General features: G+C 36.7%; 1 protein-coding gene across 12 annotated transcripts in view; it reads right to left on the bottom strand.

Moving 5' to 3' along the window:
- The window catches only part of Mef2c (myocyte enhancer factor 2C), a 170941-nt gene that overhangs the window by 88764 nt on the left and 66921 nt on the right, over positions 1 to 15256 (bottom strand). For 8 of the 12 annotated variants that reach the window (XM_060383618.1, XM_060383620.1, XM_060383627.1 and 5 more), the window contains one exon: positions 10406 to 10598. In XM_060383618.1, coding sequence (XP_060239601.1) covers positions 10406 to 10459 — 54 coding nt within the window. In that variant the 5' untranslated portion in view covers positions 10460 to 10598. Of the gene's footprint in view, positions 1 to 10405; positions 10602 to 12362; positions 12433 to 15256 lie in introns of those variants that run through there. The other 4 variants (XM_060383621.1, XM_060383616.1, XM_060383617.1 and 1 more) reach the window with 3 other exon arrangements.

The raw sequence follows: 15256 nt of genomic DNA, 5'->3' as shown, positions 1-15256 counted from the left end.
CGAAACTATACAACTAGTCCATAGATGAACTAGAAATAATACCTTTTCCATGCATACTGCACGTTTCTCTAGTCATGCTTTCCCTCTTCTAGGTAACTGTCTAGCTCATGAGCTAGCTCCTTGTGGCTTAAGTTCATCCCAGTGTTAGCTGTGCATGTATGTTTTTTTTAATTTGTTTTCATAATCACTGACACTGAGAACATTAATTCATGTAAAGGTGGCTTCCTAGGTTAAAGTAAATAAAATGAGACCGCTAATATTAAATTGAGAACAGTGGTTTCTGCTTCCACCAATAAACCAGTGATGCTTTTGTGTGGTTCTGTAGTCCTGGCTGCCCTCGGACACTCAAGCCATTCCCACGAAAGCTGGTGAGAACCACACACAAGTATGAGTAGGCAGATACTATTTCTATATTTATAGATGTTTCAGTTTCCCAAAACGGGAAGTACTTGCAAATACAGGTCTGCTCACAGCTAGAATAAAAATAATGGAACTTGGATCTCCATAAAGACATAAACCACACAGGCAGTTTAAACACCAAGTTTTAAAATCAGAGGACAGGTCCTGAATAGTTTCTTCCATGGCTTACTGAGTAATGGAAAGGGTATTTTGGGGTCTGTTTCTCCCGTACATTTGTCCCACATCTCTTTATGTTCCTAGTCACCTCTGAAGAACTTAGCTCTGTATTAATAATGGGAATCCTTGCCCCTTACTGGAAAGAGTTCTGAAGAAATAAAAGAGATGAACCTCTTCAAACAGTAGTTTTTACACCACAAAAAAACATCCGAGGGAGAAACCAGGATTATTTCAGTCTACCTCTAAGGGAAGCTGCATTAACTTTGTGTAGAGTCTGAAACCACAGTACTTGAAGCCTGATTCTAATGAAATGTTTTTGTATTGAATGTTTTGTATTATTGGCCCTCCAACCCTTCCTCTTCTTCCCCCTCCTTCTGTCCCTCTTTTCTTCTTATTCTCTCCTCCTCTCTCCCTTTCTCTTCCTCTCTCTGTCTCCCCCTTTCTCTCTTCTTTTTTTCCAGTGCTGGCCTGAAAACAGAGTGCTCTGTAAATGGGTATGCATTCTACCTCTGGCAATTCTACCCTGAAGCCATATTTTTAACTCCTAAAGTAATTGTCATTTCCTTTAGAATATTTTGGAACTAACATAGCAAACTAACCTTATTCTCAATGTTCTTTTGCCACACCCCCAAAATTAATATAGCTTTTCATATGAAAGTATTTTAACCCCACTTTCCTTTTTCCTCCTCCAGTGCCAAGATAATTTCCAGTCTCTTAAACTGAGGGAGATGAATGAGTAATGAGTGACAAGAGGCACAGTACCTAGAGACAATGTGCTCTGTAATAACCCATGAGCTCCTGGGTCTTCCCATGTGTTTAACTGGTTAGGGATGGAGTCAAGAGTCTGTAACGACAATCTCTAATTGAAAAGAGGGAAATGGCCTTCTAAATGCTCCATTTTGCCCTCCCTTGTTCCTGTCAGTAAGTAATGGCACAACTGTTCTGAGTATCCCCCTTTAGTTTTATTTTGTTTAATTCAGTCTGTCATTAGAAAGGCTATGAGCTCTAGGCCTGATGATTACTCTCAGTGGGAGGAAGCAATGCCACTACAGACTTGTGTTCTAGACAAGCGCTCCTTTATACAATGACGGGCCTGCCATCCCAAATGAAAGGCTCTTTAAAGAGCAGTGAGGGGCTCTTTTAAGCAGACGGCAGCCATGTGCTTGTAACCCTCCAGCACAACTTGCAACGATGAGACAGCAGTGTGTTCTGCTGCAAAGGAGACTATTGTCCTCCTTAGCCTCCAGCAAAGCCAGCCACGTTTCAGGGAAATACGGAGGCGTTTCCACAGGACTTTCAAGCAGTGCTCCCTAACTTTCACAACACGATAAAATGATTAAAACTTGGGTTCAGAAAATAGAATATAGGAATCTACTTGCCCCCTACCCTAAGTCAACACCTATGATTCCTAAATAAAAATTTAAATCTTGTGTACTGCATGGTATTTTGAGGGTGGAAAATGTATAGAAGATTGGATCATAAACAACTGAGTGTCTATGGAAAACCCTGGGCTTTAAAAATTATTTTGGTGGACTTCTGATACATTTGATTATGCAAGGAAAGGGAAGGGCAGTGTTAATCATTAAGTTTGTCAGGGTTTAGAAGAAGGGCCTCTGGCAAAGTCTGGTAATGCTCTACTTTTTTTTTCTCCTAAGACATTATTTATTTATGTATTTATTTATGTATTTTTCAGTCTTTAAGATAATTTACTTGTGCAGTTTTGTAGAAAAGTACATTGTGGCTTTCCTGACAAACACCCATGTCTTTCTAGAGTCATGAAGAATTCTCTAGGCTGTAACTTTGTTCCAGATATTCCAGGTCTGCAACACCTAATCTGAGATGCTCAAAATCCCATCTTGAAATATATATGGTTGCGTGTTTGTTTTCCACAGGAGGAAATGAAGAAGGAAAATTACTATCAACTAAAAATGATGAGAGTGCTCAATGAGGAGGGTCTACCGTTTCTTTGCTGCAGAGCCCTGTGGCACACATGAGGTTGTGTCTCAGAATCGTGTTTAAGCAGAGAAATAAGCCACTGCCGGTGAAGATCATGATGAACCTCCCTCGCAACCAGGTGCAACTTTAAAAAAAATTTTAATTATTATAATTTATTACAATTTATTTAATTTGTATACCGGCTGTGGCCCCCTCCCTCATCTCCTCCCAATCCTACCCATCCTCCCTCTTCTCTCCCTATGCCTCTTCCCTATTCCCCTGATAGGGGAGGTCCTTCTCCCCTTCTATTTGATCCTAGCCTATCAGGTCTCATCAGGACCTAAAACTCCAGCTCAGATGTAGCCCATAGACTCAGTCTCCAAGTGGGGTTCCTAGTTAGGAAAACAGGGGCTTCTCTGGCATGAACTCTGTGGCAGGCTCTCTGATCACCTCCCCCTGGAACGGGGCGGGGGGTGCAGCCTTGCCAGGCCACAGAGAGACTATGCTCTATATTTTAAAAGAGAGTTCTATCATGCAATAATTTAAACATACTTGTACATGCTGTTGAGGTCTGCTTGGTTCTATAAAGAACTGACTTCTATAGTAAATACACACTCTAGAGCCACCACAGCTGCTTCTGTGCACCTTCATCTGCTCAAGACACCAATTTGAAGTGTAGAAGAAACAAACCTAGTATCTGGGGGGAGGGAGGAGAGAGGAGGAGAGCAACAGCAGAGCCCTAAGTTAAAGGTCAAAGAGCCCTACATTCCCTGCCGAGAAAACTCAGGAAGCACATTTGTCTGCGCTTTCCTGTCATAACAGGAAGAGAGTAACTTCTTCCTTCCCACAATGGCTTCAGTTTTACCTCACAACTCCAATATTTTCTCCCTCAGGGCCTTCCAAATCAATCCTTGCAAGACAGAAGGCAGGAGGCTGCCTCAGCTGTAGTTTCCAAACAGTTACATTTGTTGAAATGATATTTAAATGTTAGTGATTTCTTAAGCTAAACGGTTCCAATTTAAAATTAAAAGTTGAATTTCCAAACATCCAAATTGGTTTCTCTTATTCCCATTAATGGTCTAACATATTTCAAGAGAAACAGAAATACACATTTCAAATGGGAAAACTTTTAGTCCTAAGTTTAATTATGTTTTTTTTTATTTTATTTTTTACTATAGCTATTATTTTAAGAAAAAATATAGCTTCCAAATGTTTTTCAAAAAGTACAGTGGGTTATAAACTTTAGAATAATGCTTTCAACCATAACTTTAAAATTATTCCATTTTAAAGAAATCAATTATAATACTAAATGGAGTTTTGACTGTAAAGAACATGGCTTTTAATATGCTTACTATTATTTCTTTTGCTTTGCAGCTTAGAAAAACTTTCTTAATCTATGTGGTCTATTTTTAATGTTCATATTCCTAGTGTTGGTTTCTCAGTAAAACTATGTCACATTTAGTGTATGCATTTACAAAGCAAGAGGTGACTTGAACTAAGAAATGGTGTGAGCAAGCATTCACAGAACAGGGCATTTACTCTCAGCTTTCTTAAAAAAAAAAGTCGAAAATTTTTGAGATACACTAAAGTATTCTTACAACTTTTAAGTTTTTTATCTCTGAATAGAAATGATGTCAGATACACAAATTAGAAAGGGGACGATAAAACAACCTCAGCATGCCAAGAAAACACTTATTTCTGACACGAAGAAGACTTAGCCTTCCATGACAGAGTTTTAACCACTCTTTGATTTCCTATCATTGGAAAGCAAATGAATGTCTTTGACAGAAGTTGGGACAATCTTTCTCTGGCCTCAGAGAACAGATCTAGCTGACATAAATATAAAAACCCATATGGGATGGATATGTATATGCTGTGTGTTAACTCTATGATTCAGAGACCATTTGTCAATAATTTTCAAATTGATAGGTCTAAAATAAAAGAAACCAGCCTGGGGTTTTGTTAACCACACACGTGAGCATCCTGGCAACTCCTTGGTACTTTTATCTCTTTACTTAAAATTTCAAAAGTACAACAAACACTATTTTTCACCTTTCTGGTTTTTTTTCTAATCTCTTCCATAATAAATAATTCCAAATCTAATTAAAGACCTGTTCCCATCATAATTTTAAGATTAATTAGTAAGAGGATGAGGATGCATGGGGAACTATGCAATAGATAGTCTCAATATGCATCAATGTAGCTTCCAATCAACTCTGATCAATACCTTTCTTAACCCAACTATGATGCTCCACATTTCATTTATATAAAGTGACATGAACATAATTTTTATACAAGTTTGGGAAAAATAATAATCTGTTAAATATGTTATTAAGAAAAAATAACTATCATTATGAGGTATATACAAATTTACTTGGGCTGAGACAGAAAAAAATCAACTTTTTTTTTTTTTTTCAATGAAATTCCTAGTCTCAGCCTGGTAAAGATTCCTTCCTGAAGAAGGGTGGTTCAATGGTATTGTCTCAGCTACAGGTAGCAAGTATGAAAATGCTGTTTCTGGTGCTGCAGAAGGACATGCCTTTGACAATGGGACTGTAGAAGAACTCTGCTCTTCAGGTCAGACTATAGAATTCACCAACAACTTATTTGTCAGAGCAATTCATTTGCATTTCTCAACTATCTATTTGTGTACATTTGAATAGTGAACCAATTGATGGCAATTTCAACAAACTTTATTTAGGTAATTAGATATAATCTCCAAATTTAGAATTGTAGCCAGCCCTTTTTAATTTGTTCATATTTTGGATACCATCTAGAAGGGATGTTACACCATAAATCCCTATGAAACTTGAGCTAAAATTTAAAGAACTGAATATAGACAAAAGGCAGGCCTTTTTTTTGAGTCATCTGAAGAAATTGCAATATTTTTTTTTTATTTTTCAGTTCAGTACAAAATATAGCAGATTTAGCTGATAAAAGAGTCAGTGTGCGCAAACTATCAGAGATGATGTCTACACTGAACATGCTTTTGTGTTGTTCATGTAAAGAAACATCTAGAAGCCCAAGAGGAGAGGACATCAGAAAATTTAATAGCTATGAACTCTGAATTATTTTAATTTGTAAGAGGATTCACTTGACTTATTAAAAGGGGAATGTTACTAATTGTCTTTCATTTATGTTCACATTATTGCACTGATAATTGCATACAATTTTCTTTGCTGGCAAAAAAAAAAAAACCCACAAAACTGCCAGATCTGAAGGAAGAAATGAAAACTGGAGGCGTTTATGTATACGTATATAATATATTGGAATGTATTTTTTATGTATGTGTATATATAAGCTCTGTTTTAGGCTCTAGATCCTAGATGTGTTCTGTGCAGACACTTCCCTTTTGTAGACACCCATCTATTGACATGTCTTTTTGTAACAAGTTGCACAAATATATTGGGATTTACTTATGTTAGCCTTTTCAAAGTAGGGAGGGTGAAAAATTCTGTACAAACATATGAACAAATAGGTTTAGCCTTACTTAGCATTCTGAGTGTATATACATTGTTCTTCCTGTAGAAACAGGTTTCTGATTTTGTTTGTTAAAATGAGTCATATAATAAGTTAATTAAAAATTCCAGTGTTTCAAGCATCAAATTAAAAATGTGTATCATGTGAAAAAGGCCAAGACTATATGATTACCTAATCAGTAGGGGCGGAAGGTAAAAAGGAAAAATGAAGATGAGGAGATTGAAATTATGGTTGGCAGAAGTGATAAAAACGGTAAAACGTATTTTAAAAACAATTTCGTCAGTAACACACATTCGAAAATAATCCCACATGCAAAGGATTTAAAACACTACCTCTCACCCTCCCTTGTCACATGTCCTGCATTGTGCATGTCTCGTGGGCCCTTCCACGTCCATACATCATCCTCTCTGCAGCAGCATTGCTCTGGATGCCTTTCTAGCTGCTGGTCAGCAAGGAAGCCTCTTTGAATTCCTGTTGTACTCTGTTCCACCTCCCTCCTGACATTTTCGTTGATCTTGTTTTAATGGTAGAGCGCTCTCAGACTGAAGGCCCCACAACTTTTCTTTCATATGCTACACAGAACAGGAGCTGTCTTTACAGAAATCACAATGAGCATAAGAAACAATGGCTCAAAGCATATGAATCTTAATGGGAAGTGTTAATATGTACATGTACTGAGCACTTATAGTCTAGGTACTTCATATACATCACTTCGTACTGTAGCACTGCACTGTGATGGTTACTATGTTTAACTTAGTCTTCACTCTAATGATGACTTTCAGAGAGGTTAAATAGTTCGCCTGAGAGTTATTCTACTTTAGTGCAGTAAAATAGACTACAGTGTCTATTAAACAGCTGTAACTGGGGAGTAATATTGCTAGTGTACAGCTGGAATTAGAAACAGGTTTATAAACCTCTAAAAGTTGAACTCTTATCCATTATCTTTTATAGGATGCAATATAAGAAACTGACATGGAGTTAAATCTTGTCTTTTAGGCATTAAATTATGAAGTTGCATCATGGCAACACTGAAAGAGGCATGTTTTGTTTTGAAGTTGAGGAATTTGAGAGTGGATCTTGGGCATTTTCTGCTCTTTGCTATAAAATATTGACCAGTTATTCAGAACTGAAGATGGCTCTCTAAGCCTTCTAGGATGTTGATCCACACAGGGTGAACTCCTTTGTTACTCTAGAGTCACACACCAGGCTCAAGCCCTGTTAGCTGTGCTTGGAATCCTCAGCCAACCGCTTCCTATCTCAAGCCTTAGGAATTCTGTTTCCTCTAGAATGCTGTAGTTCCCTAGTTTGCACCTGCTCAGAGAGGCAGGTAAATACAGCACCCTCTCACTGGTCTCTCATAGTGCCTTGATATTTTCATTCTCAGAACATAAATGACATATTTTTTTTGCTCTGTATTTCTATAGTTGAAGTCTATTTCCGTCCACCAGAGGTCTATATGGCTAACTAGACAAACCAAGGCCAGCTTTGCGTTGTCAGTAAAGCTGCTTACTGAATGTAGACACGTATCTATTATCTCTGGCTGCATTCAAAGCACCTTGGAAGAGGCTGAGTCAGAGACAGCATAGATCATAATGCAAACACTATTTGTTACCTGGTTGTTTACAGAACGTGCTGCTTATCCCTAAATGAGACTGTTGTTCACTAGTGAATATTTACTTTTAGGCAGTCAAATAATACTTGTTGATTTAATAAATAACATGCAGCCACAGAACAGGATTAGTAAGGATTAAATGGAATAATTTACATATCATCCTTGGAAAATAATTGGTAATGACTCTAATCAAGCTGTCTGAACGTATCTGTAAGATGAGTTTGTTATACATATTGACAAACTTAACAATGACTAAGAAATTGACTTTATAAAATTAGAAACTGAAAAAACATAAAGTACAAAAAGATGTGAATTTTTATCTTTGTTGTATTATTTTATGTTTCTAACTTCAATTTGGAACTTTAGCTGTTGTGTACTTGTTGTAAAGGTAGAAATCAGTGTAAAGTGCTATTCTGTCTGAAGATAGTTTTATCTTTCTGAAATACAATGTATTAATAAGTTCTGTGGCATTTCAGGGCTCACTTTGGGTTAGTGGTTCTTTTTCTGCAGAAGCCCACATTATTCTGTATGTGGTCAAATACACAAATGCAAAGGCAGAAAAAAAAAAAACTGTGTTCACTGCTTTCAAGAAGAAACAGCAGAGAGCCTCCGTGTGAGGTCCTACTAGGCCACCCCGGTGGAGCAGCTTCAGAAAGAGTGAAGCTGCTGACATTTTTCTTTTCAACATGTGAACACATAATTTAAAAGATGCCCAGGTTAGGGGCTCCTCCACACACTTGCTGGTTTTGATTATCAGAAGTGACCTACATACATTGTGCCCTTTTCCAAGTGGCTCTTTGGACCAGTTGCACAGAAAATGAGATGTGAGCAACACAAACATTACGGTGGGTTATAGCTCTTTAAAACTGTCAATAGTCATCTTATGCAACCACCAAAAACATACTTAAACCACAGACATACTACAGTTACTAATTTACTTCAGTGGTGTTGAATTAAAAGGCCTACTACTGTATGAACAGACTGAGAAAAACAATAAATTGATTCTAAATCCTGCACAATAAAATGAAGGAATTAATCCTCAGCACTTTTTAAAAAGTCAAAGTTGGTTGAATTTAAATACTTTTCCAACTTCCTAAAATTTATTATATAGGTTAGAATATCTACAATCATAGATCAATACAACTATATGAAAACATTTAAACTTGCTCTGGCAATATAGTATAATGTAACAATTCTTGTATTTCTATGGATGTTTAGTTTCGTTTAAAAAGCACAGGAAAATCCCACACAAGCCAAACCCCACAATTTTTCTTCTTTCTTTGTAAGTGAAAAGGAGATATAACGAATCTCACAAAGTTAAAAAAAATAGATCATATTATCAATATGAACTACAAACTTCAATTCATGTATTTTTTTATAGATTGTGTTCCAAATAACAAGACCTCCACAGTCAATCGTATGTGATATTCAATATTTCAGTTTTAATTTCAGTTTCAAAATATCTGTGAATAAAAAATATTTGTTAAATACTAACATGAATTCTGCTTTTTGTCTTGGCCTACAGCAACAGACAATCTGTATGAAAGCATTTATGGAATCCCTAAGAACCTTGTGATTATTTTTCATCATTTAACTCATTGTTAATCTCAAAGTAATCCAAGTTCTGTGGGCCTTAGAAGACATACTAGCTTAAGAAAAAATATAATCTTAAGAAAAACCTAGACAAATCTTCCTAGTTTTTAGAAGTTCACTGGCTTTTTGTAAGGAGCCATAGAGATGATGGAATAAATAATTATTCCAATTTATTATAACCGATAAGTGTAAAAAGCATGTGTTTTAAAATTGAATTTATTCTCATGTTACAGGGGGGCAAAAGGGGACCTAATAAAAGGTGGGTGTCTTTTTTGGGGAGAGTTGGAGCATGGTGATCCATCGCTGAGGCTATATTTAGTATTCTATATATGATAAATGGGCAGGAGGAAGAACTCTGTCCTCTCTTAGGGCCAAGGAACAGATTCCATTGTCTGCATGCTGCTGTGGGTATCCAAGAACACTATGATTCCTCTCAAGGACTGCCATCTGATACTCAAAAACAGAACGTGTCAAGACCACCTAGCCACCTTCATGTAGCTCAACTATACTTCTCAGAATAAAGAAAGTAAGTCAGACTTCGGACACTCATGATGCACAGGTCTTTAATGGAGACCAAACATCTATTATAAGATGTCTTAAAAACATGTCTATTATAGACATTATCACTGGAGTTGTAGGAAAAGGAAGAATGATACTGTTTATAAAATTCAGAATTTAGAGAAAATAATGAGTTAACGAAAAGCTTTTGTCTATATGTTTTATGCAACTAGTATCTCATGTGAGTATTGCATTGTTGTTTCTGTCAGTCACGTCTATGAACCTTTGGATTTACTTCAACTCTCCTCTGTGGTGGGAGGAAATCAAGCCAGTTTGCACAGAGGATATTTAAGCTATATTACGAACTTTTAAATGGATGGCCACAAAAGGCCCAGTTCTCATGAGTGGAAGAATATCTTTGATGATGCGTGCAGTGTAGCAATTCTATGCTTATTATTCATGTCATACAAAACCAGTTTCCATTTCAAAGTCTTGAAGCGGCAAAAAGAGTCACGCATCCTTAAAGCATATTTCTAACAGTTAAAGTGATTTTTCTCTTCCCTGCTTTGTTTAAAAGAGATGAAAATCAACGGCTATTTCGGAATATATTGAGCTCTCATAATATCTTGACAGATGTTTACAAGTGCAAGAAGTTTTTGGCACCTTGAGGACATGAGTGGAAAGGATGCAAAGGGACACCGTCTCACTCACCTGCCTGTTGCGCTCATCCATAATCCTCGTGATCTGAATCTTTTTTCTCCCCATAGTCCCCGTGTTTCTTCTCTCTCTCGTCCCGGAAATTATGTATTTTTTCCTTCCTTTCCTTTCTCTTTCCTGTTTCCTTCAAACACGTTTCCTTCTTCAGCACGTGCACAGCTCAGTTCTCAAATTCCTGCATTCGTTCCTGCTGAACAGAAGCGAAAACTTAAATAATACTTCCACAGCAAGCCAGTTTCCTAAGAACTATGATGGTCTTCTAGCTTCATCAAGGAAATAAACTTCACCAAACAGTAACATGGAAAAAAAATAGCTATTTGTTAAAATCACATGGTACATCACACTCAGGAGCACACAAAGGTGGCTTCTTTTATAATTAAAATAGCATCATAAGTAATTTAAGAAATCATTTAAAAGATGAGAACTCTGTTTTAAAACCCAACATTTGAAATGTACTGTATTTTTTGTAAGGAGCTTCTCAATATTTTTAAATGAAATTAGGTGACAATTTTCATCCTTCTGTTATGAAAAATTACCTAAATCAGAGAGTTAATGAACCTTTATATACCTGTGTATGCTAAGTAGGGCATCTAATTCATTTCTGAATGGAAAACAATCTCATGTTTTGACAGCAGTGGTGATAACGTCCCTGGTTATGCAAATAGGATGGAGGATTATGAAAGTGCTCTTTGATATGTGTAAATGTCACCTAATTTAAAACTAAATCCCTTAATCTTATTTTAAGAAGATCAGGGCCAGAAGAACACAGGAAAAGTAATATGGGATGTTTTATCTTATGTTGAAGCAGCAGTTAGCAGTGAGAGCATTTCCTCTTGGAAGCCCTTAAACTGCCCGTTAAAACAATACTCAGAAGTGATGGTCACTGATAAGAAATAAGTGGTGCAAAAAGGTTATTATCTCATTTGTAACTATATACTTTTTAATAATAGACCACTAGCTCTCTAAATTTAAATGCTTAAAAAAGACATATCATATCTCCTTAGGGTGTCAGACAAAAATTACAGAAGCTTCATATTATATACCAGAGAGCTCTAGGTCACGAATTAAAATTAAAATAATGATTATCAATTACATGGCAAACTCAAAGAGCACAGAATATAAAAAGCCTATATTTTACTCTGTTTAAAATTATATCTAAAAATATTTGCACATGATGAAAGTGACTTGCAGTGAGGTAGAAACTAACTAGGAAGCGTTCCTATGCTTGCTTCATTTGCACGCAGTGGCTTCAGTTATTCTGTCCCCTTTTATCAGTGGATATAACTACTTTACACACGGCTCAGAATTTCCCTGTTGACTCTAGTTAGTCTCTGACAGTGGACCTGAAAAATTCCCACATGTATTATGTAACGCTAAGCCAAGGTCCTGACTACTTGATAGATTATTTGGCTCTAGTTCAAGGTTCTTAGAACAGGAAAGGCTGTTAGATACCTGCTCTAATCCTCATCTGCCTTTAAATTTCTTTATTCTTAGTCAACTTGAGTCAATTTTTTAAAAATATCAGTTTAGGTAATTATCTAATTGCAGAGGCTATTATAATATAATTAATTCTGGTGGATTAAGCACTGCTTAATCACTAAGACTATCCACTCTCCTTTACCCAGTGTCTTTCTCCTAAATGGCACCTTGGTTCAGCCTCATGGCATACATCATGATTACACTGTGCTTATCAAAGACAACTCCAGCCACAATTTTCAATGTTAACAGCAGTTCCAAAGTTTTTAAGTTATGTAAATAACACACCTGACTAAGTCAGACACTCACAACCAAAAGCTCCTGCTATGAGACACCAAGATCACATACATAAAAAATTTGAAAATCACAATACATCATGTATTCAACAATGTGAAACAGTCTACTAGTTTAGTCTTAGAAATTGACTTAAATATCACACAAGTGGGAATCTTTTCTGCATTTCCTATAGTCTTACCTAAGAAGCAAGCAGCAGTCCAGAATATTTCCCAAGCATGTGCAAGACCCTAAAGAGACAAGCAGGCTTCCTCCACCACAGAAAAAAAAAAAAAAAAAAAAAAAAAAAAACAATCCATGAACCGAAGTCAAAGCACATGGCAGTATCTCCCTTCCTCTCTCTTAACTGAGGCCGGTAGCACGATCGGCTTACCAGACTATGCCTGCCTAAGCGCTTACTGACTTTCGGTGGAAGGTCAGGGCAAACAGATTAGGGTTCAGCAGCTTGGCCAGGAGGAGGGCATTGTCTACAGATCTTGATTTAAAATGCATATAACCATGCAAGTGCGGAGAGACCGAGTGAGCTCCTGGCTGCCTATATCACTCCCTGACATTTCTCAACTTTGACATAAGACCCTGTTTAGAAGAAGCTGCATAAAGCATTTGTTTGTTTATTAATCCTCAAACACAATGGGAATATTTTTTCTAGAAATACATATGCAATTGTATTAGCATGCTTATCTGTGCAAGTTTATTCTTGTACACATGAAATGAGTAGTGAGAATGCCCTTGAAATTACTCTCCTTTTCAAAATATGCCGGTTAGTGGAGAGAGATGGAAATTTAGACCTAATTTGACTTTCGTTTTGTTTTCTGCATAAGGACAATGTTCAGGTCAGTAACTGAAGTTGCTTTCTGAACATTCAGAAAATACAGAATTGTATGAAGTCCCCATGCAGACTAGCAAGACAACAACGATGTGACAATTTGTGAAAGCTCTCCCTATATGTCAAGGCTATCAGTAAATTTCAAAGAATTAGGAAAGTCAGCACTAGTGCAAAACTTTTTAAATTTTTCTAATTTTCTTAGTGTAACTATTTTTATACAAATACTGTACTGTAAGTTTTGCTTCAAGAATTAATTTTTAGGAGGGCTAAGGAAAAAGATTATTTTTACCATAATAACCTATTAGGCTGTCTCATAGGTATGTGAAAATAGAATATTAGTAATTAAACTACACATAGTTTCATTCACACTGAGAGCTTTCATTATATGTAAAATACCAAGCCTAGGCTGGACAGTACAGTTTTCACATGAAGGATGCATTCTTGGAAAATGACAGTTACATGTAAACAATCAAATCAGTCTGTTTACTAAAAGGGGAACTTCAGAATGGCAGGCTTCTGGTCACTTTGAGTTTGGCATAGGCACACAAATGAAGGCAATGTGTTTGAGACCCACATGCAGTGAAGACTTTCTACTAAAAGACCATTCTCCTTACAGGTTCCCTCCTTAACAAACAGGCTGGTATGACTGACATGCATCTCCCCCTCCCTTCTCCCACTCTTTCTTGCCCTCTTCCTCCCTCCTTCCCTTCAGCAAATCCCTCCCAGGCACAGAGAAGAATCTTGACAGAATGGCAGGAAACACGCACAGACTGGCCAGGGAAGGATGTGATGTCAGCAACCGCGAACAATAAAAGGTGTAAAGGTGCTTCCTTCCCTAAACTGCTCCACAAGTGTAAAATGGGAACCAAAACTCTCCACTTCCTTCTCTGAGCAGAGCCGGCTGAGAGTGCTAGCATGTCCCACAGTGGCTCACACAAAGGACAGTGAGGGAAACTGCAGACTGGAGGCATAAAGTTTCTAATTTCTGTCTTCCAATCACCTGAGAAAAACCATTCCAGTTCTGTGTTACTCTTTTGTTATGATCACCTTATGATATAAATATGAAAAAAAAAAAAACAAATAGGCCAAAATTGATTTGGGTGAAGCAGCATCCATCACCATCTAGCAGGTCTCATCAAAATTATATTATCCACTATGGCATCACGTACTTTGACGCAATTGAAGATTTCTATACAAGCAAAGAAAACATGTGAAATTATAACTTCCAGAAAAGAACTGAATCATGATGGCAGCAAACAAATGTTTATTAGTAATATACGTTGTCTGCTTATTTAGTCCCACATTGTAGAGCAAGTAATGAAGCTCTCGAGGTTCCTTAAAAATTCAATTAGGAAGCAAAGTTACTAACACAAACTTTCATTCTATGGTAAAACTATTTTCATCTCATCACTGCTTGGCTCTTTCTAAAATGGAAATGGCAGTCTACCCTAAAGTTTCTGTAGGAAGAAAACCACATAGCAACTGGATCTGAGTCATCATCAAATTTCAATAGTCTTCCCACAACACTTTGATTTGGAAATTAAACATAACCTTCAGTTGCGTGTTTTGATCGTAGAGTGAGACTCCCATGCCACATTAAAAGATGTGGGAAGAAATTAATTCTCTGTTGCTAAAATTACTTTGCAAAGTATGTATTTTGTTCCAATAAGTACAGTGCAGTCATTTAAATAAAAACAGCCTAACAAGGCTAAAACATTAGAAAATGTAATGTCAGTTTGCAAGAAAAGAATTCTGGATTTCCTTCATTTGGATTGGCAAATAGCATTTTCTCTAATGCACATTTGCAGCACCATAAGCATCCTCAGAAAATCCTGTTTTGTAAAACTTAAGGCTGTAAATTAGGCACACTGTATTACACAAGAAATAGTATTGTTAAATAGATGAAAGCCCCAGCTACAGTAAGAGGCAAGAATGATACATGCCCTGTCTCTAAAAGCCTGTGTTTGTTACTGATTCAAGCCACTCAGTGATTCACTACTTTTTCAAGTGGAAAGCTTTGCTCGTTACTTGCATTTAGATACATTAAACTTTCTACTTTATGGTTTGTTTGAAAGACATATGAGGCGTGCAATTATGCTTTGGTTAAAAAAAAAAAACTAGCAGAACATACCTATTTCCCCTTAAGAGCTTCAAATGAAACAACCCAATTATTATTCTTAGCAGTGCTTGACAGTGTGATGAGAAGTATTTCTCTGGTCCTAAAAAAAAATCACTTCATTTTTCGTTAT

Source organism: Meriones unguiculatus, chromosome 5, assembly GCF_030254825.1.
Source record: "Meriones unguiculatus strain TT.TT164.6M chromosome 5, Bangor_MerUng_6.1, whole genome shotgun sequence".
Classification (NCBI taxonomy): Eukaryota; Metazoa; Chordata; class Mammalia; order Rodentia; family Muridae; genus Meriones; species Meriones unguiculatus.
The sequence above is the reverse complement of the archived record's forward strand: the minus strand, read 5'-3'. Positions and strand labels throughout refer to the sequence as shown.